Here is a 21,701-nt window from a genome sequence, read left to right on the forward strand (position 1 = left end):
CTGATTTAATGCATGATTGCAAAGTAATAAACTTTATCTCTGTACCTTTTTAAAAAAGCAATGTTCTAACCCTGCACTGAACAAAGAAGGGCTGGATGTTCCAAACGCAATTGCCACACTTCCAGGTTAATTGCCGTGTCAACGATCTGCAAAATCTAGTGGCAATAACCCCTGGAACATGAAGCAACTGGAGGCCTGGATTTGGCCAGGAAAACAAGGCTGCGTTTCACATACTGTAATGCAGTCCAAAAATCTTTCAGTATCTCCAGGTCAAAAGCCATTTACAAGAGAAGGAAAGGAGTTGTTTTTGCACACTGGCAAAGAAGATGTTTATTTAAGTGTACCCATTTTACAGAAAAGGGTTGTTTAAAACACAGGTGGTTATCTAAGAATAAACAGCAAAGAGGATTTCAGTTAAAAAATTCCAGCAATTCTTTAGATCCCTGTTTTCCCAGGGCCAAAAAACAGCTGCAGAAGTCTCCCCCCTGCATTTTGGGGGCGTCCTACAAGGCTAATAGCTCCTGGGCAACCTGACGACCGAGTTATAAGGAGCAGGAAGTTGTGTATTTCTTGAGACAGCTATTTGGGGCTTTTTGGAAAGGGAAGATCAGCCTCAAAACCTGCAATTGGAAGTGGAAGAGCAATCTCTGTGTCTGGCCTTTTCCTCCTGCCATTTGCCCCCCCCAACCCCCCACCCCAAAATCCACTTTTCCTATTTTACGGTTTGCCCCACAGAGATTGAGGAAAGCAGGTTTGGGGTGAACCTGAGAGGACAAGCAGGAAGGGCAAAGTGGCCCCTGCCCCACGGCCATTTCTCAGCCTCGGCTTCCTAGGCCATTTCTCGGGTTGTTGTTTTTTAAAACCACCCCACCCCAGAACAAACTGTCCAGGGCAAGGAAAACGCAGCTGCCCCATAACTCAAAGCCCTGACCTTCATCCAGACTGAAGCCTCAAACCCTCAGCTCAGGCCCCTCAGCCACTTTGTGGGTCTTGGGGCAGCCAAACCCTCCTGGGGAAGAAACCCTTGGCAGCAGAAAGCCTGAATGCCGCCCTGGCACCCGATGCGGGCGCCCCCTTGTCCGGGGAGATCCAGGAGCAGGTTGGTGGGGGGCAGAGAGGGGACCCCAGCTCCTCCTTCAGAAAAAGCTCCTCCTGTCCTTCTCCTCGGCGGCGTCACTGACAAAGACGAGGTTGTGGCAGCCGCCCAGCGGCTGTGGGGGGGAGGGCAGGGAGCTTGAGGACCCCAGGAACGTCTTCAGCCGGGGGGCATTTGCTGGGCGCTGCCCCACGTCCTGCAAGGCACAAGAGGAATGGGGCTCAGGGGGCGGGACAGGCAGCGCCCCACATCTCCTGTCCAGGATCCCACCTGCGCAGCCGCAGGGACAGGCTGACCTCTGGACTAAACTAAGGATTTGGGGGGGGGCAGATTTTGGACCCTCCAGGGGAACTTGACTTCCTTCGACGCCAACCTGCAACATGGCCCACAGGCAGGGATGTGGGCGGCATCCCTCTGTCTCGAGGGACAATGGAGTGTGCCTCTGGGGGTGGAAGAGTGGCATGAGCAGCCCCAGAGTGAACTCTCTGGGATGCAAGCCTGGGCAGGGGGCCTGGGGGTCCTGGCCTGCCCAGATTGCAAGGCCCCCCTCTTGCCAGGCTGACGGGGTCCCAAGGAAAGCAGAGCAAGGCGTTTGGCACCAGCTGGGCTGCAGGAGTTGCTGGAAGACTGTCTGGCCAGAGTGGTGCATGCTCTGGTTATCTCCCGCTTGGACTACTGCCATGCGCTCTACGTGGGGCTACCCTTGAAGGTGACCCAGAAACTGCAATTAATCCAGAATGCGGCCGCTAGACTGGTGACTGGGAATGGCCGCCGGGACCACATAACACTGGTCCTGAAATAATAATAATAATAATAATAATAATAATAATAATAATAATAATAATTTATTATTTGTACCCCGCCCATCTGGCTGGGTTTCCCCAGCCACTCTGGGCGGCTTCCAACAAAGATGAAAGATACACTAAAATGTCACATATTAAAAACTTCCCTGAACAGGGCTGCCTTCAGATGTCTTCTGAATGTCAGGTAGATATTTATCGCTTTGACATCTGATGGGAGGGCGTTCCACAGGGCGGGCGCCACTACCGAGAAGGCCCTCTGCCTGGTTCCCTGTAACCTGGCCTCTCGCAGTGAGGGAACCGCCAGAAGGCCCTCGGAGCTGGACCTCAGTGTCCAGGCAGAACGATGGGGGAGGAGACGCTCCTTCAGGTATACAGGACTGAGGCCGTTTAGGGCTTTAAAGGTCAGCACCAACACTTTGAATTGTGCTCGGAAATGTACTGGGAGCCAATGTAGGTCTTTCAAGACCGGTGTTATATGGTCTGGGCGGCCGCTCCCAGTCACCAGTCTAGCTGCCGCATTCTGGATTAGTTGTAGTTTCCGAGTCACCTTCAAAGGTAGCATTGCAGTAGTCCAAGCGGGAGATAACCAGAGCATGTACCACTCTGGCGAGACAGTCCGCAGGCAGATAGGGTCTCAGCCTACGTACCAGATGGAGCTGGTAAACAGCTGCCCTGGATACAGATTTGACCTGTGCCTCCATGGACAGCTGTGAGTCCAAAATGACTCCCAGGCTGCGCACCTGGTCCTTCAGGGGCACAGTTACCCCATTCAGGACCAGGGAGTCCTCCACACCTGCCCGCCTCCTGTCCCCCAAAAACAGTACTTCTGTCTTGTCAGGATTCAACCTCAATCTGTTAGCCGCCATCCATCCTCCAACTGCCTCCAGACACTCACACAGGACCTTCACCGCCTTCACTGGTTCTGATTTGAAAGAGAGGTAGAGCTGGGTATCATCCGCATACTGATGAACACCCAGCCCAAACCTCCTGATGATCTCTCCCAGCGGCTGCATGTAAATGTTGAAAAGCATGGGGGAGAGGACAGAACCCTGAGGCACCCCACAAGTGAGAGCCCAGGGGTCTGAACACTCATCCTCCACCACCACTTTCTGAACATGGCCCAGGAGGAAGGAGCGGAACCACTGTATGACAGTGCCCCCAGCTCCCAGCCCCTCAAGACGGTCCAGAAGGATGTTATGGTCGATGGTGCATGAAAGACCTACATTGGCTCCCAGTATGTTTCCAATCACAATTCAAAGTGTTGGTGCTGACCTTTCAAGCCCTAAACGGCCTCAAAGGCCCAGTAGACCTGAAGGAGCGTCTCCACCCCCATCGTTCTGCCTGGACACTGAGGTCCAGCTCCGAGGGCCTTCTGGCGGTTCCCTCGCTGCGAGAAGCCAAGTTACAGGGAACCAGGCAGAGGGCCTTCTCGGTAGTGGCGCCCACCCTGTGGAACACCCTCCCATCAGATGTCAAGGAAATCAACAGCTAGCTTATCTTTAAAAGACATTTGAAGGCAGCCCTGTTTAGGGAAGTTTTTAATGTTTGATGCTGTATTATTTTTCAACACTTGATTGGGAACCACCCAGAGTGGCTGGGGAAACTCAGCCAGATAGGCGGGGTATAAATATATTATTATTATTATTATTATTATTATTATTATTACAAGGTGCCATCCAACCGCCTTCGGGACTTCACTCTGCCTTTGTGGAGGGTTCACCCCTGAGCCTTTTCCTCTCCTGAAGATGTCCCACAAGACAGTGGAGGTTTAGGGTCAGAGTGTTCCTTCTCCTAGATGGGCCCCCTTCCCAGATTGATGAGCCCCACCTGCCCCCCACTTGCAGAAACCACCTTCTTGAGCCCTGGGCCCCCTCTTGGCCTCAGGGGCCCCATCCGCTGGAGCCTGTCTTCACACGCAGGCAAAGTCCCAAACTGCCTTTGGGTCTGAGACCCGTCAGCTGCCTTCACCTGGTTCAGCCATTCTGGGAGTGTCACCTGCTGGCAGCTTCCGGGAGCCACAGGTGTCAAGAGAGTGCAGGAGGGAGGTGGGCAAACTGCCCCAGAAGCAGCACAGTGTGCCCCCCACCAGAGGCAGGACCCCACTCCGAACACCCCATTCGTCCCAGGGATGATGGTGGTGGAAATTGGGGTCCAGCCATCAGACGACCAGAGGGTCCCCATCCTTAGCCTGGACCATCCCATGTGTTCAAATAATAATAATAATTTATTTTATTTGTCCACCGTGGGAGCAGGGCCAGGACAGGAGAGTGCTAGAGTCCTGTCTAGTCAAGTTGCATGGGATCGATTCCAACCTGTTACCTCCGAGGCTGCAGACAGGCTGCTTGGACGAGTGAAACCGACCACCTGTCTCCTGGATCCTTGCCCATCCTGGCTAATAAAAGCAAGCTGGGAAGGGCTGGGCGATGGGCTCTGCGGGGTGGAGAATGCTTCCCTCTGTGAGGGAAGTTTTTTAATGACTGATGTGGGTGGCGCTGTGGGTTAAACCACAGAGCCTAGGACTTGCCAATCAGAAGGTCGGCGGTTCAAATCCCAGTGAGCTCCAGTTGCTCGGTCCCTGCTCCTGCCCACCTAGCAGTTCGAAAGCACGTCAAAGCGGCTTAGTCCTGCTGGCCACATGACCCGGAAGCTGTACACTGGTTCCCTCAGCCGATAAAGCGAGATGAGTGCTGCAACCCCAGAGTCGGCCATGACTGGACCTAATGGTCAGGGGTCCCTTTACCTTTAATCTCCTGTTGGAAGCCACCCAGAGTGGCTGGGGAAACCCAGACAGATGGGTGGAGTATAAGTATTATTATTATTATTATTATTATTATTATTATTATTATTATTAATAATAATAATAATAATAATACCCCATTCATCTAGCTGGGTTTCCCAGTCACTCTGGGTGGCTCCCTACAGAACATTAAGAACAGAATAAAACATCAAACATTAAAAGCCTCCCTAAACAGGGCAGCCTTCAGATGTCTTCTAAAAGTTTGGTAGTTTATTTCCTTGACATCTGATGGGGGGGGGTGTTCCACAGGGTGGGTGCCACCACCGAGAAGGCCCTCAGCCTGATTTCCTGTAACCTCACTTTTTGCAGGGAGGGAACCACCAGAAGGCCTTTGGGAGATGGACCCTGGTGTCCGGGATGGAGATGCTCCTTCAGGTCTACTGGGCCCTTGAGGGCTTTCAAGGTCAGCACCAACACTTTGAATTGTGCTCCCTTCAAAATGAAGGGAGGGGGTCTTGGATTGGCTCCTGGCGGCCCCATCCTTGCTTGACCAGCTTCTCCAGTGTTCACCCCCCCTTAGCAGTGGGCACCCTGCCCCTCTCGGGCACAGGGGGGGGGCATGTGGGGAGGGGAGTGTTTCTGCCTTGCCCCCTTCTTTGCCCTTCTTGTGAAAACCAAGGCAGGGAAGACCACCAGGTGCCCCTTGGCTGAGTTACAGAAGACAGACCCCCCGACCCCCCCCCAGCCAATGCTCACCGGGCCCCAGAGGGACAGGCGGTCTCCTCTCCTCATCTCGGCCTCCTCCAGGGTCCACGGAGGCCTCACGCGGGGCAGGCTTAAGGTGGAGGAGGCGTGCAGGGGAAGCTGCGGGGCGTCAGGGGTCTCCTTGAGGTCCTCCTTGGGGGGCCGGGTGCTTCTGTGGGGAGGGGAGAAAGAGAGAGGGAGGGAGGGAGGGAGGGCAGGCCAGGGGAGGGAGGAGAGGTCCAAGGAGGAGGAAGAGGAAGAGGAGCCGCATGTCCTCCAGAGTAAGGCTCCTGGCCAGCTCAGCCTCCCCCAATTGCTTGCTAGGCAAGAAGGGGGTCTTTCTTTCCACCCCCCCCAAAAGAGACAATTTGCTTCTTTTTCTTTCTTTGACGATCCCTCGTAGCCGAGTAAGATGGTTCTATAAAACTGGAGAAATCGAGAGAGATATAGCCACACCGGCAGCATATCTCTTCTTTCTCGTATCCAAAAATGCAAGAAGGGCCTTTACACTCGCCAGAAGTTCTGCCCTCGCCGGTCCTGGAAGGAGCCTTTAAAAAAGTCCCACATGCTCAGAGACTTTGCGCCTGTTCATTGGGGGAGAGAGGAAGCCCAGAGCACTTGTTCTTTAGATGCCCCTTTTATGAAGAGGCACCGAGTGAGACCATTGATCCCCTGCTGCTGAGGCTCCCTGACCTCCCGCAAAAGCAAAAAATTGACCTTTTCCTGTTAGGCAAAGATCAGAAGACGACCCGGATGGTCGCCAGCTTCTGTGTACAGATCTGTAGGCACAGACCATCCCCCGACCCAAATGAGTTTGTTAAGAAAATCCCCAAACTCGGTTCCATGGGTGACTGTGGGTCATCTCTCTGCGGTAGCTTATCTGAAAGTTTTAAGTGTCTATACGCTTATTGCATTTATAAATTTTAAATTTATTGTTGTACATCGTTTTAAATGTTTGTTTTCCTTCTGGGATTGAACCCCCAAGTGTGTTTTATCAGCAGTAATATGACCATAATAAATTATCTATCTATCAACATGGTTTGAACAATGAGTTTGTAAGTGACTGTGGAGGCCAATTCTGGATCCACACATCTTTCCACGTGGGGGGGGGGGACATTGGTTTCCAGGCGGGCACCCTGATGCTGTGTTTAGTCTCCCCTCATGGGCCAAGGGTAGGGGCCAGCAATGTCCCCCCAAAAGCCCCCACCCTCCCCAAGGCAAGGAGGCCAGTTGTGCTCTTCTGCATGAGGAGAAAGAACATGCAATGAAGGAATCAGAGCGACGAGGAGAGTTAAGAGCACAAGACGATGGGGTGGTAAAAGCTTTCTGGAAAATGATATATAATGAGTTGGAAAAAAATGTTTAAGATGATTTTTGTCCCCAAACCAGAGGCTTTTTTGTTAGGCATTATAGGTGCGGAACTACCAAAAGAAAATAAAAGACTGCTTATGTATGCAATGACAGCAGCAAGGATGCTCTTAGCACAGAGATGGAAAGAAGGAGAAAGACCGAGCAGAGAAGATGGAATATGCAGGAATGGAGAGACGGACGGGAAAGATCAGAAACCAGGAAGACCAAGTATTCTTAAAAGACTGGAATAACTTTCTAACATATTTGAGAGATCACTGTAAAGAGTTGAAACCATTGGCAGCAATACAGTGACACTTGTAACGTAACATGGATTTTGGATACTATGATTATATAACAGACAGATTGCACTCAGCAAAAGATGCAGGAATAAAATTTAGAATTGGAACCCAGGGAGGGAAGGAAGGAGGTTTCAAGGTTCGAAAGAACCCCTTTTTAATGTGTGAAAGGTTATGGTGTATAACCTTCATGTAAAACTAATAAAAATTTATTTTTTAAAAAAAGAGCATAAGACAAGCCTGGCTTCAGGATCAGGCCCATCAGGTCCAGCCTCCTCACAAGGGCCAACCAGATGCCCATTAGGGGAAACCCTCTCTCAGGATTCGCACTCAGAACCAGCTGTCTCCCCTCCTGCGGCTTCCAGGGAGAGCAAGAGGCAAACTGGACTGTAGCCAGAGAGCGGGATTTTTCCTGGGGAGACGCACCCCCCCCTTACCTGGAAAGAGACCCAGCGATGAGCAGCAGCAGGAGGAGACCAGCGAGGCCAGAGACGACCACCAAGGCCAGCAGGAAGGCTGGGGGGGGGGCAGAGAGGAGTCAGCCCCAAAGGGGAACCAGGTGAGCCCAAGCCCCCCCCCCGAAGGGCTCTTACGCTCCCCAGAGAGGAGCCACTGGTTGGCCATGGGGAGGACGCTGGCCAAGGGGGGTCCCTCTGGCCTGATCCAGCCACTGCAGCCCCCCCTCTCATGCCCCTTTGCCCAGGGGGGATTAAGGAGGTGGGGGGAAATGGGCACCAACTTGCCCCATGAGGGCAGGGGGCGGGGGGGGGCACTTACGCTCCTGGCAGCCGGCACCACCGAACCCAAATGGACACCTGGGAGACAAAAGGGGATGGAAGGTCAAGGCAGGTCATAGAATGGGGGGGTTGGAAGGCCCCCCCCGCAGGGCAGAAATCTCATCAAAAGAATTTTATATGTTGGAAATGTAATAATAATAATAATAATAAATTTTATTTATATCCCGCCCTCCCCAGCCGAAGCCGGGCTCAGGGCGGCTAACAACAATCAAATAATCAAACAATCAAATAAACCAACATTCTAAAAATATTTCATTATAAAAATTAATTAAAATCAAGTTGATGGCAACCATTAAGCAAAACTGTGCAGGTTGCCAGAGGAGGGAGTCAGGCTGCGCCCTGACCAAAGGCCTGGTGGAACAACTCTGTCTTGCAGGCCCTGCGGAAAGATGTCAAGTCCCGCAGGGCCCTAGTCTCTTGTGACAGAGCGTTCCACCAGATTGGAGCCGCAGCCGAGAAGGCCCTGGCTCTAGTTGAGGCCAGCCTAACCTCTCTGAGGCCTGGGACCTTCAGGATGTTTTTATTTGCAGACCGTAGGTTTCTTTGTGGGGCATACCAGGAGAGGCGGTCCCGTGTAAAGCGAAGGATGGAGATTTTTTTCACATGGGGTGGACATGTGAGAAAATGAAGAAAAGAAATTGGGATACGATTTACGACGAATTGAAAAAATTGTTCAAATATACATTCCCCCCCAAACTGGAAACTTTTTTGCTGGGGTTGATAGGAGATGAAATAAGAAAAGCAGACCAGAGAGGATTCATGTGTGCTACGACTGCCGCCAGAGTCTTAGTAGCCCCAAAATAGAAAACTCAGGAAATACCAACATTAGTGGATTGGCAGACAAAAATGGCTGAATATGTGGAATTAGCAAAACTGACCCGCAGGATCCGTAACCAAGAGGAAACTAAGTTCAGAAGTGAGTGGAGTAAATTTGTGGAGTATATACGTAATAATTTTTTTTCTCCATATTTTATTTAGGATTTTCTTGTTTTACAGAAGTGTAATGCCTCGTATTTTTTCCCCCCATGTAACATTTTTACAAATCCGTTTCATTTGTTGAGGCATTAGGGGGAGAAGGAAAAAGAAAGAAAAAAGAAAGGGGGGGTGGAGAGAGGGAAGATGGATGGGGGTGGGGTCGGGTGGCGGTGTTTCTATTATGTTTAATGTATGTAGAGTTTGGTGTCAGCGTTGCTTGTGTTGTTCACTTGTGTTCCTTTGGTGGTGAGAGAGGTTGGGGCTGGCCTAGGGTGTGATTGTTTGCTTGTGATTGGCTGTGGTGATCTTTGTTTTCGTGTGTGAGTGAGGTGTGTGTGTGTTGTGGATCAGGTTAGCCATATTGATCTGTATGCTGTTGGTGGATTATTGTCATTGTCTTGTTTATATACGTAATAATTGTAGAAGTTTAAAAACTGTAGTAGGATTAAAATAAATCTTATGATGTGAATAGGATGTTATGGAGAACCTGCGAAAAATGAAAGATTACTATGAAAACTTGTTGAAGGGAGGGAGGGAAGCCTGTGCTCGGCAGAGCGTTGGGAAAATAAGTGTACATAGGATTGTAGAACTTCAGTGCATTTATTTTGTTTTGTTTGTGTTAAAGAAAACTCAATAAAAAGCATTTTAAAAAAATAAAAATAAAGAAGTTTACAAAATGAGGAATGGCATGGAGAAGGCAGAGAGAGGAGTCTCTCTCATAACAGGGGAACCTGGGGTTCAAATGGATAAAATAAAGTCCTTCATGCAATGCAGTTAACCTGTGGAACTCCCTGCCACGGGAGAAAGTAATAGCCACCAACCTGGATGGCTTGAAAGGAGGATGAGACAAATTCATGAAGGAGGAGGAGAAGCAGAGCTTGGATGGCCGCCTGTCGTGCGTGATCTAGTTGAGATTCCTGCATTGCAGGGCTAGATGGCCTTTGGGGGTCTCTCCCACCTGGACAATGCTGTGATTCTGTGAGGGGGCGATGGGTGGCCAGGAGCTTGTGGGGTTTCCTTGGGGGCATCTGAGTAGCCCCCGCGAGAAGAGGAGGCTGGGGACTGCAAGACGTTTCGTAAGGAGGACTATTTGAAATATTGCAAGAAAGACGATGAGGAGAGTTATTAGTTAATGATAATTAGGAGTAATAGAGAAATTAAGAAATGCAGAATAAGTGATAAAGAACGAAAAACCATCAGAGGTGTTGATGGAAGTCTAAAATATTGTATAAGATAAGAAGTTATGTTATATGATTGTTGGAAATGATATGTTAAAAAACCCGATAAAAATGTATTTTAAAAAAAAGGACGAGAAGAGGAGGCTGGAGCAGGTGGGGCCCCTTGGGGCTGATCCTGTGGCCTCCAGGTCCCCTTCAGCCGCTGGCTCAGGGGAAGGATGAGGTGGGAGAAGACCCTGCGGCTTCTGCCCAGACCCTGGAGCCCACCTGGTCCTGGAGGGGGCAGCTCAGGGAGGGAGGAAGAAGAAGAGAGGAGGCCAGAAATGGAAGCAGCTGCAAAAGGCACTTCCTGGTAGCCCCCCCCCCAAAGAAAAAGCCAGGAGGAGCAGAAGGCAGGGAGATGGAGTTTGCCCCCCAGGGCGGTCCAGCCAGGAGCCGCCTCAGCAGAGGAGATAGAGAGGGGCAATAAAATGTTGCAAGAAACCTCCAAGGTCGCCTCAAAGGGAGCCTTTCGCAGCCTGCAGGGACTTTTCTGGGCCGGAACCCCAGAGGAATTCTGCACATGGCCAGAGACCTCTTGGGATGGAGCCAGGGCACCCCCAGACCTCCTTCGCAATGCACCCCTTGAGGGAAGAGTCTGGATGGGGCCCAGACATTGTCCTGGGACAGGAGGGGGATGTTTGTGTCCTGCAGGCAGGCAGGGACAACTCCCCCCCCCGGGGGGGGGCCAAGAGGGACAAGGCCTGCCTCGCACGCCTCCTGCAAAATGGGACACCTGCCCAAGTCTCTTATTTTCCCTTCTTTTCATAATTTCAAGTGGGGTGGGGGTGACAATAAATTTTCCGCACCGGGTCCCAGCTGACCTTGCTATGCCACTGCTTGCTGCTGGCTTGTTTTTTTATGGGGTGGGGGGAAGTAACAGCCACAATGAGTGAGGGGGGGTCTGGGGAGGGGGCCGCTGTGCTCAGGCCCTTATGGGGGGCTCCCTTTCAGAGGGAGGTGGAAGGAGGTGCCCCCGCCCCTGGCAAGTAGCCACAGGGACACCCCCCCCCGGGAAACTCACCTGGTGCAGGTGCCGTTCTGCAGCCAAAATCCACTGCTGCATTCTTTGGGGCGCAGGAGGGAGAAGAGAGAGAACAAGCATGAATCACAGGAGGGACCTCAGGGGTCATCCAGCCCAACCCCCTGCAATGCAGAGGTCTCAGCTGAAGAATCCCAGACAAGGGGAATTGACGTGTCCCCCAAGTGGTGCTCTGCCCCACAACCCCCCTTCCCACCCATCCAGGCAGTGATGAGCAAGGGGCCACTTCACACGTCCTTAAGGGAGGACCCCTCCCACTCCACCTCTGACTGGGGGTCTCCTCTGCCTCCCTCAAGCCATGCGTCACCCAGGGTTTCGGGGTGGGGGGTGCTGGGTCCCTGCCCCTCCCATCTGGCTGGGAGCCTGGAAACCCCTTGGAGGGCTGGCCCAGGCTGCCTCCCTCCCCCCCCCCAGGGGAGCCACACCTGCGCAGGTGCGGTCGGCTGGGTGCGCCTGGAAGTGGCCAGGCTGGCAGGTGCATCGGACGAGGCCGTCTTGGAAGGAGCAGCTGGTGGAGAGGGAGTCGCAGACGTCAAAGAGACAGAGGCTCAGGCCTGTGGAGGGAGAGAGAGAGGCAGGGCAGCCGGGGCTGAGCGGAGGCTGCAGGATCCGGCCCCAAGGGGCCCAGCGAGACCAGCCTCCGGGGGGAGATCCGCAGGCAGGATCCCAGCACAAGAGCAGCTCTCCCCTCCAACTCCTCCTCCTCCTCCTCCATGAATTTACCTTATCCTCTTTTGAAGCCATCCCCGTCTCATGAGGCAGGGAGTCCCACAGTTCAACTCCGCTCTCCTTTATCTGGCTCATAGGATGCCCCAGACTTTTAGCACTAGGAGGGAGAAAAGCTTCTCCCTCTTGGCTTTCTCCGTGTTACGAATTATTTCTCTGAATTTTACGGGTTATAACTCCGATCATGGCGTGTTTCTTACTACCCTTTCCCCCAAACTAAAAGTCCCCAAAGTCAGGCACTTCTGCAATCCTTTTCCAAATCTGCAATGTCCTTTTCTAAAGGAGGGCAGCCCAGTTGCAGGGAGGACACCCCCCAACAGTCTGCAGCAGCTAGACTGGGAACTGAGTGGCTGCAGACACCACATAACATCGGTCCTGAAAGACCTACACTGGCTCCCAGTACATTTCTGAGCACAAGTCAAAGTGCTGGTGCTGACCTTGAAAGCCCTAAACGGCCTTGGTCCGGTATACCGGAAGGAGCATCTCCACCCCCATTGTTCTTCCTGGACACTGAGCTCCAGCTCCAAGGGCCTTCTGGCGGTTCCCTCCCTGCAAGAAGTGAGGTTACAGGGAACCAGGCAGAGGGCCTTCTCGGTGGTGGCGCCCGCCCTGTGGAACGCCCTCCCACCAGATGTCAAAGAGAAGAACAACTACCAGACTTTTAGAAGACATCTGAAGCAGCCCTGTTTAGGGAAGTTTTTTAATGTTTGAAGTTTTATTCTGCTTTTAGTGTTCTGTTTGAAGCCGCCCAGAGTGGCTGGGGAAACCCCTCCTGCCTCTGCAAGTGCCAGGCCTGCCAGCCCCCCCCCCCGCCTCCCTTGCCCTGACAGACCCGGACCTTTTCCCGGGACACCCCCCCCCCGCTCCCTTCCACTCACTCTGGTAGGGGCCCGCCTTGCGCAGGAGAGCACATGCAGGGGCCCCCATGTGGCTGCTTTCGTGGCACTGTGCCCGGAACGTGGCCACGGCCTCTGCCACCTGCCGGCTGGTGACTGGCGCCCGTGCGGAGAAATGGTGGAACAGGGTCACTTCGGAGCTGGGCCACCTGGGGAGTGACAGGTGAGGTGGGGTCAGGGGGGCGTCCGCCTGCCCCAGCCCCAACCTCCCCATTCCCTTCCTTCCCCCTCCATCATCTACTTTCACCGGGGTGAACAGCCGCCCTCCAAACCAGCCCACCTTACAGGGCTGTCGCCGGGTTTACAAAGCTCTGTGGGCGCCCAGAAAATGTGCTTTGTGGATACGGGGGAAGCAGAGGGAGGCAATGATCTGGGACTGCCATCTCCCCTGGTCTTATTTATTTCTTTACTAATATATTGATAGAGCAATTAAGGATTTTTACAATTTTATAACATGCAGAAAATAACATGCGCTGAGAAACCAGAGAGAGGAACTGAGTCTCTTGGATTTTTTATTTTTGGGGGAATGAGTATGATGTATTTTGGATAAAATGTTATGTTGATATGCCTAATAAATTTCCCCCCCCAAAAAAAATTTAACTTATTTATTTCTTTACTTATTTCGTAAAATTTATACATTGCTTCACTGGAGGGGGGGGGAAGCAAAACTCAAAACGAAAAAATTGCAGCCACACTTTAAAACATACGAAAATTAGAATACTAAAACAGATTAAAGCCACCTCAATGTTCTAGGCATCCGAGTGGCCTGTCAATAGCAGGCGCCGGAAAGAGTACAGGGAAGGCGACTGGTTGAGGTCAAGAGGCAGGGAGTTCCCCAGGGCAGGCGCTGCCACATGAAATGCGGGGCAAGGGCAGGATGTGGCATCTGGAGCAGATCCCAGCGGTCAAGGGGGCGCATGTGGGGTGAGAGAGACTCCGTTTGCCATGGGGGGGGTTGGTTTCACCTGCGCTGCCCCCCCTCCAGCCTCAGGAGCCTTCAGGGGTCTCTCTGCCACAGGCACCTGGCTATGGGTATTTTAATGCGCTGAAAAGTGGAATATTATGAGCCGTGGGGCAGGGAGTGTGTTTAGTTTATCTCCTGGCCACTATTCCATTAATGTCATTAATACTGTTTCATAGAGCATAAATGTTATATTGATTTGTTAACCACATGACAGGGCTGTGTGACGTTTAGCTTATTTTTGAGTCGTTGCTTTGTTAGCAGCGAATTATAGATTGCAAGTGTTTCTCTGGCAGATTTGTTGATTATTCTATATGATTCATGTGGATCGGTGGTGCTCCGCCCTGTCATTGCTAATTATTGTTTGTAAGCTGCTTTGGGATTCATCTGAAAGAAAAATGGCGCAGAAATATAATTTAAAAAACTAAAATGATGAATTGATAGTGCAGGTGGTGGACTCGCCTTCCTTGGAGGTTTTAAGGCAGAGGTTGGGTGACCCTGTCAGCGATGCTTTCCTTGTGAATTCCTGCATCGCAGCGGGTTAGACTAGAGGACCTCTTGGGGCCCCAACTCCACCATCCTATGATATCAGTCTTGCCGTGATCCCCCCCCCCACAGTGGCAAGCAGGCAGGTGGATGCACATGGACACCTGGTTTTAGAGGTGGGGGGCAGGAACCCAACCCCAAGCACCCTGACCCCCCCGACATGCAACCCCCCTCCCAGCCCCTCACTTACTTCAGGTCTCTGGCAGAAGAGCCCAGGTAGCCATCGAGGTGCCCCAGGATGTGCTGGAACTGGGGAGAAAAAGTTGGAAATGTGGGGGGGGGAGAAGCAGGCAACAATGGAGCTCCGAATTCCCACCATGCCCCCCCCCCAAGTCCCAGACCACTGCTCTCAGCAAAGGGGCTCCTGCCATGGACTGGCTCCCCCCTCTTCCTTCCTGGGCCGTGTTCAGAAAGTGGGGGGGGGGATGAGTGTTCAGACCCCTGGACTCTCACTTATGGGGTGCCTCAGGGTTCTGCCCTCTCCCCCATGCTTTTTAATATCTATATGAAGTCGCTGGGAGAGATCATCTTGGGGTTTGGGCTGGGTGTTCATCAGTATGCGGATGACACCCAGCTCTACCTCTCCTTTAAATCAGAACCAGTGAAGGCGGTGAAGGTCCTGTTTGAGTGTCTGGAGGCGGTTGGAGGATGGATGGCGGCTAACAGATTGAGGTTGAATCCTGACAAGACAGAAGTACTGTTTTTGGGGAGACAGGAGGCGGCCGGGTGTGGGGGATTCCCTGGTCCTGAATGGGGTAACTGTGCCCCTGAAGGACCAGGTGCGCAGCCTGGGAGTCATTTTGGACTCACAGCTGTCCATGGAGGCACAGGTCAAATCTGTGTTCAGGGCAGCTGTTTACCAGCTCCATCTGGTACGTAGGCTGAGACCCTATCTGCCTGCGGACTGTCTCGCCAGAGTGGTGCATGCTCTGGTTATCTCCCACTTAGACTACTGCAATGCGCTCTACGTGGGGCTACCTTTGAAGGTGACCCGGAAACTACAACTAATCCAGAATGAGGCAGTGACTGGGAGCGGCTGCAGAGACCACATAACATCGGTCTTGAAAGACCTACACTGGCTCCCAGTACATTTCTGAGCACAATTCAAAGTGTTGGTGCTGACCTTTAAAGCCCTAAACGGCCTCGGTCCAGTATACCTGAAGGAGCGTCTCCACCTCCATCGTTCAGCCCGGACACTGAGGTCCAGCTCCGAGGGCCTTCTGGCGGTTCCCTCACTGTGAGAAGTGAAGTTACCTGGAACCAAGCAGAGGGCCTTCTCGGTAGTGGCACACGCCCTGAGGAACGCCCTCCCACCAGATGTCAAAGAGAAAAACAACTACCAGATTTTTAGAAGACATCTGAAGACAGCCCTGTTTAGGGAAGCTTTTAATGTTTAACAGACTACTGTATTTTAATACTTTGTTGGGAAACCCAGCCAGATGGGTGGGGTATAAATAATAAATTCTATTCTATTCTATTCTATTCTATTCTATTCTATTCTATTCTATTCTATTCTATTCTATTCTATTCTATTCTATTCTATTCTGTTCTTCCTCTGAGCTAAAGGGGAAAGCCCCCCAGAATGGCTTTAAAAAGAAAAAAAAATGAATTGTATGAAACAATTGAATAATCCAGGACTTGGTGGGGAGGGCAGAAGGTGGGGGAAGAATCCCTAAAAGCCGCTGACCACGAAGGCCGGAGGGGGGGGGACACACAAGGAGCTGGCTGCTGCAAATGGGGACCCATAGAGCCTTCAGCCAATTGGGGAGGGGGGCGTCCCTTACCAATCTCTGGATCTGGAGGGTGACCCACGGCAGCTGCGACTCGGCTGAGGTGATGCCCGGCAGCGACCAGTCGGGGCTTCCCGAATCCCACAGCGAGAGCCGGCCGGGGAAGGCCTTGACTTGGCAAGAGAGAGAGGGAAGGGGCAGAAGTGGGATCAGAACAAGGCAGGGGGGGAGGAGAAGCCAGAGCACATTGTTAAACTGCGGAACTCCCTGCCACAGGAGGCCTAGGTGGCTTCAGCAGAAGGGCGGACAAATTTGTGGAGGCAGCTCTTGATGGCTCCTGGCCAGGATGGCTCCGCTCTGCCCTCCCCAGTCGCAGGCAGAAACGCTTTGAATCCCGTCTATGGAAACCCCAGGAGGAGAGAGGGGTGCTCTCGCACTCGGATCCCACTTGGGGGTTCCCCATCCTGGGCGTCTGGGAGAACAGGGTGCTGGCCAAGGTGGGCCATCGGCCAAATCCTGCTGGCTCTCCTTAGGCTGCCTTTTCCTTTCTTTTCAAAATTATTTTTATTAAAAGTTTTCCAACAAAATTTACAATAATCAATACTAAATAAAAACAAAATAAAAACACAAATTGCATTTTACATTTCTATTCCCCTTTCCCCAACTTCCCTTTCTGGTTTATCACTTATTCATTTCTTCTGCATGTAATTTTCTACACCTTGTATATTGAAATTGAAATCCTACCTTATTGACATATTCTTAACGTTTTACCCTCCTATTTATATTTTCTATTTGTTAAGTGTCATAATCAAATCCTGCAAGTGAGGTCATTACAGTACATTGTTTCTGTATATGCAGCATGTTACTAAAATTGGAACGATACAGAGAAGATTAGCACGGTCCTTATTGCTGCCTTTTCTTTATTTTCCCTTTTTTTAATGGAAATTTTATTTACAACGTAACATAAACCCTCCACCCCCCCAATACAGAAATACAATAAGCATAACATACAACAATACAACCAACCCAATAAAAGACTTCCTTTATCCTGTACCTGGCCTCCTTATTTACTTCTTATAAGCTGTTTCCTTTATGAATGATCATTAAGATTTTTCTAATTATAACTTAAATATCCACAAAGTCTCCTGCAGACATTGATCGAAACAAGTCCAGGTACGTATTTTAGGGCACTGTTTTGTGAAGGATTCTCTGCATTTCCCCCAGGCTTTTTGAAACTCTTGTCCAGTGTGATCTCTCACTGCCTCTCTTAATCCAGCCAGCTCAAGAGACTCTTACAGTTTGTCTTGCCATTCCTTTTTTGTTTTTATTGCTGCCTTTTCAACCAGGCTGGAGAAAGGCTGCTCACGGACTCGTAGCGCTGGGAGGGACCTGGGGGTCATCTAGTCCAACCCCCCCATCCTTTGAAATGGAGCCAAGCGGACGTCAGTGTGGGGGGATATTTATGGGGGGGGAGAGGCTGTAGCACAAGGCGGAGCCATGTGTCCACATGCAGAATGAGGCTGCACACCCATTCGTGGTCCCTTTCCCCATCGCATTTCCGTGTCATTGGACACATTCGCCATCCATCTGTCTGTCGTCCGTCCCCCCACCCCGTGGGTGGAGAGAGGGGCACAGAGGTCTTCATATGGCTGTCATTTTCAAATCAGATTGGATGTAGCTTTTTTGGGGGAAGCACCTCAAAATACTTGTTTCTCATGAAGCTACAGGAGAGAATGGATTGGATTGTGCCCAACGCCATGTATGCCCAGCTCTCCATACCAGGAGGGGGAGCCCATTGGAAGCAGAGGAAGGGGGTGGGGGAGCCTCGGCAGCCCCACAAGAGAGAGGAAAAGCAGTTTCTCCAAACTTCACTTTCCCCCATCGGGAAAAGGCGAGGACCACCATCGCCCTCTAGGGGACAGGTGAGGCCATCGCTCTCCCCTCCATCTCAAGCCACAGGCCTGTCATTCAGTTGTCCTCCCTGATGCTCCCGATTTTTCACAGAATCCTCGAATGGTCACATGGCAAGGGACCCCCAGTGGTCATCCAGTCCAACCCCCTGCAAGGCAGGAATCTCAGCTCAAGCATCCCTGACAGACAGCTATCCAACCTCTGCTTAAAAGCCTCCAGGGAAGGAGAGACTGTCCCAGAGGTCCCTACAGGACATAATTTCTTTGCATTTTACATTTAAACCCATCCGCCCTCCCAAAGGAGACCAGGGTGGGAAGCAGCAAGTGATAAAACAGTAAAATATCTTATTTGGGGAGGGGGCTAGATGACCTTTGGGAGCCTTTCCAACTCTACAATAATTCTGTGAGTGTAAGCAGCAAGGCCCACATTCAGCCTTCAGCTTTAGCTGATTCCTGCCTTGCAGGGGTTGGACTAGATGACTCTTGGAGGGCCCTCCCAACTGTTAATTCCGGTTCTATGATCCCAGAGACCCCCTTGGCTTTCTGTGACTTTACTTGACCCCTGGACTTAAGCAGCAGGAAGGGGTTCGCTCCTTGGGCCAGTCACTATCTCTCAGCCTAGCCTACCTTGCAGGGCTCTTGTGGGGATCAAGAAGCAGTCACCTTCAGCTCTTTGGAGGGACAAAGGTGAGAGCTGTTTCCTAGTTCTGCTGGATCTCTCAGTGGCTTTTGATACCATCAGCCATAACAGCCTTCTGGACCGTCTAGAGGGGCTGGGAGCTGGGGGCAATGTTATACCAGCTCCATCTGGTACACAGGATGAGACCCTTCCTGCCTGCGGACTGTCTCACCAGAGTGGTGCATGCTCTAGTTATCTCTCGCTTGGACTACTGCAATGCGCTCTACGTGGGGCTACCTTTGAAGGTGACCCAGAAACTACAACTAATCCAGAATGCGTCAGCTAGACTGGTGACTGGGGGCGGCCGCCGAGACCATATAACACCGGTCTTGAAAGACCTACACTGGCTCCCAGTACGTTTCCGAGCACAATTCAAAGTGCTGGTGTTGACCTTTAAAGCCCTAAACGGCCTCAAAGGCCCAGTGGACCTGAAGGAGCGTCTCCACCCCCATCATTCAGCCCAGACACTGGGGTCCAGGTCCGAGGGCCTTCTGGCAGTTCCCTCATTGAGAGAAGTGAGGTTACAGGGAACCAGACAGAGGGCCTTCTCGGTAGTGGCGCCCACCCTGTGGAACGCCCTCCCGTCAGATGTCAAGGAAATAAACAACTATTTTACTTTTAAAAGACACCTGAAGGTGGCCCTGTTTAGGGAAGTTTTCAATGTCTGATGCTGTATTGTTTTTGATATTTGGTTGGAGGCCACCCAGAGTGGCTGGGAGACCCAGTCAGATGGGCGGGGTATAAATAAATTATTATTATTATTTGGAGAAAAAGTGGAATATAAAGGCAATCAATCAATCAATCAATCAATCAATCAAGGAGGGCCCTTGCTCCGCTCTTTCTCGGTAAGGGTGCTCAGAAAGGCCAGCCCACTCACCCCCTACACACAATTCGAACCCCGAACCCAAGCTCTGCCCCCTTACCTGGCACACAGCCCAGGGTGGGGCTGAGGTGGTAGCCCAGCCCACAGCGGCAGGAGTTGCGCCCGGCCTGCTCCTCGCAGCTGCTCCAAGGGGGGCAGTCCTCCTCTCCCCTGCAGGCGGGGGGCTCTGGGGGAACACAGAGAGTCAGAAGACAGGAAGACCCCCCCCCATGGGAAAGGGAAGTTCAAACACTGGAGAGTCTCTTCCAGGCGCTGCTGAACTACAACTCCCCTGCTGTGCTTGCTGGCAGTTGTAGTTCGGGGACAGGGGAAGGCCCAAAGGTTCCCCTCACCCGAGTTTGATCAAACCGAAGGGGGGAGCATCTCTGCTGGAGGAGGCAGAGAGAGGATGTGAGAGCCACCTTCCAATTTTTGCTTTCTGCTGCTCCAGAAGGCAGGACTCGAACCCATGGCTTCAAATGGCAAGAAACGAGATTCCGACTAAACCTTAGGAATAGCTTCCTACGGGCAAGAGCTGTTTGACGGTGGAGCAGCTTGTGGGCTCTCCTTCCTTGGAAGTTTTTAAGTGGAGATTGGATGGCCTTTGCGGGTCCCTTCCGACTTTACGATTCTAGGATTCTGTGTTTGGGACTACATCTCCCAGCATCCCCAGCCAGCATGGAGGCAGGTGGCAGGGGCTGATGGGAGTTGTAGTGTGAAAGGACTGCATGGCACCCAGGCTGGGGAGGGTTTCTCTAACTGCACCCCCAAGTCTCGCCCCCAAGCAAAGAGCCGCTCAGCTTTACCCTGCTCTCCCGGGGCAGCAGCCCCACTGCTGGCCGTTGACCGGGGGAGTGGCGTGGTCCATGTCGGAGGGTTGGAGCTGGGAGGGTCTGATCCTGCTGACCAGTTGGCTGTACTGGGCTCTGAAAGAGATGGAAGCTTGTTGGCAGCAGCTCTGCGACAGCCAGGCACCCTTGGCAAGATGTATCCATGCCCCTATCAGGCTTTGGCAAGCTGGCAGCACTAAGATCATACATTCTGCTGATTTAATCTTTAACTGGACTTTGAATAATTGCAACCATTTTGAATTTCACGGGGGGTTGGACTAGATGGCCCTTTAGTCCCCTTCCAATGCTACAGTCGTGTGATTATCCTTCTTCGTGGGTTATGCAGACCGCTCTTGAGAATAGTGCTTTTTATAGGGCGGTGGGCACAGGGGGTGAGTTGGTGGAGCTGAGGGGGCGGCGGCCCAAAAAAGCTTGGGAACAGCTGACGTAGAGCTGGATTGCATAACCCGCATTTGGTTCCTCAGAGGTAATGCTCAAAAGCTGGAACCCATCCAGAGAGAGAGAAGAAGAAGGGGAAAAAGGGGGGACCATCTCACTGGAGGGACTTTCAGCCTCTGGAGGATTTCAAATCCCAAACCAGGAATCCTAAAACCAGGAATTAATGCAGATTAAAGTTCACTTTTTGTCTTTCCATCCCAGGGACACAAGCGAGCTCTTCCCTTCTCCCTAGCGGAGGAGGTCCAGGCCAGAGTGGCAGGATAGGGCCCCTCCAGGGGCTGCAGCTGCTGCCCCCCAGCAAGCAGGCAGGCAGGCAGGCTGCCCCACTGAGCGAGCCCCCCAAGCCCCCCGGGAGAGGCTGCAGGATGAGGCCCCTCCCGGAGCGCAGCAGCCCCCTTCCCCCGGGGCCACTTACCTGCCCGCGACCCCCAGGCGGCCCCCAGCCCCACCTGCAAGGCGGCCACGAGCCAGCAGACGCCCCCCCACATCCTCCTGGCCGCCCGGGATCCGTGGGGCGAAGCAGGGCCACTGGGGGGGCGGGAGGAAGAGGAGGGCGCTGACCCCACACCTGGCACTCATTAACGCGGCCAGGGCGCCTCCTCCAATCGCCGGAGGGGGAGGAGAGTCAAGGGGGCTGTGGAAGGGCCGAGGGGGAACGGGAGGGACCCCACCGGGTCATCTAGTCCAACCCCGGCCAGGCGGGAATAGGCAGCTGCCCCCGGGGCCGGATTGAGGTTGGATGAGGCCCTGAGGGGCTCCTGAAGGGAATGGGGGGCTTTATATATCCAGCTGCCCTTTTTCAACAACAAATTGTCGCTTTTTTGTGTTGGAATAGATGCCATATGGACCTCATAGGTATCTGGAGCCACTTGCACATACCGGTAACAAGGAGGAGCCCACACAACACAAAACACGGCTGCTGGATGGAGGTTTTATTTTATTTGCTTTTTATCTTATCTTATATTTTGGAAATGTACATCCAGGGGTTTTTTCCCCTTTCATATTTTTGGGGGCCCCCAAGAGAGTGGGGCCCTAAGGTAGAACC

General features: G+C 52.3%; 1 protein-coding gene and 1 pseudogene across 5 annotated transcripts; one reads left to right on the plus strand and one right to left on the minus strand.

The window, feature by feature from the left end:
- Positions 1-301: 301 nt before the first annotated feature.
- Positions 302-21,247, minus strand: LOC128424021 (protein HEG-like). 5 transcript variants are annotated; one of them, XM_053409791.1, is made up of 12 exons: positions 21,106-21,247; positions 20,174-20,293; positions 19,429-19,554; positions 15,971-16,089; positions 14,377-14,435; positions 12,662-12,828; positions 11,483-11,611; positions 11,040-11,082; positions 7,804-7,841; positions 7,464-7,542; positions 5,393-5,552; positions 302-1,292 (listed from the first exon to the last, which is right to left on the minus strand). In XM_053409791.1, exons 1-12 carry the CDS (start codon positions 21,233-21,235, stop codon positions 1,137-1,139), a joined length of 1,326 nt encoding a protein of 441 aa, XP_053265766.1. In that variant the 5' UTR covers positions 21,236-21,247; the 3' UTR covers positions 302-1,136. The 5 variants fall into 5 exon arrangements, with proteins under 5 accessions (XP_053265766.1, XP_053265768.1, XP_053265767.1 ...); XM_053409793.1 differs by having other exon boundaries at positions 15,971-16,084; positions 21,106-21,227; XM_053409792.1 differs by having other exon boundaries at positions 21,072-21,226.
- LOC128398589 (uncharacterized) lies at positions 16,761-16,853 on the plus strand (annotated as a pseudogene).
- Positions 21,248-21,701: the final 454 nt, after the last annotated feature.

Source organism: Podarcis raffonei, chromosome 12, assembly GCF_027172205.1.
Source record: "Podarcis raffonei isolate rPodRaf1 chromosome 12, rPodRaf1.pri, whole genome shotgun sequence".
In the NCBI taxonomy this organism is placed as follows: domain Eukaryota; kingdom Metazoa; phylum Chordata; class Lepidosauria; order Squamata; family Lacertidae; genus Podarcis; species Podarcis raffonei.

Coding starts and splice junctions, on each gene's coding strand:
- LOC128424021 (XM_053409791.1), bottom strand. CDS start 21,235: ATGAGTGCCAGGTGTGGGGTCAGCGCCCTCCTCTTCCTCCCGCCCCCC. Junction 16,090..19,428: donor CACCCTGGGCTGTGTGCCAG/GTAAGGGGGCAG, acceptor TCTCTTGCCAAG/TCAAGGCCTTCCCCGGCCGG. Junction 7,842..11,039: donor CAGAACGGCACCTGCACCAG/GTGAGTTTCCCG, acceptor TTTGTCTCCCAG/GTGTCCATTTGGGTTCGGTG.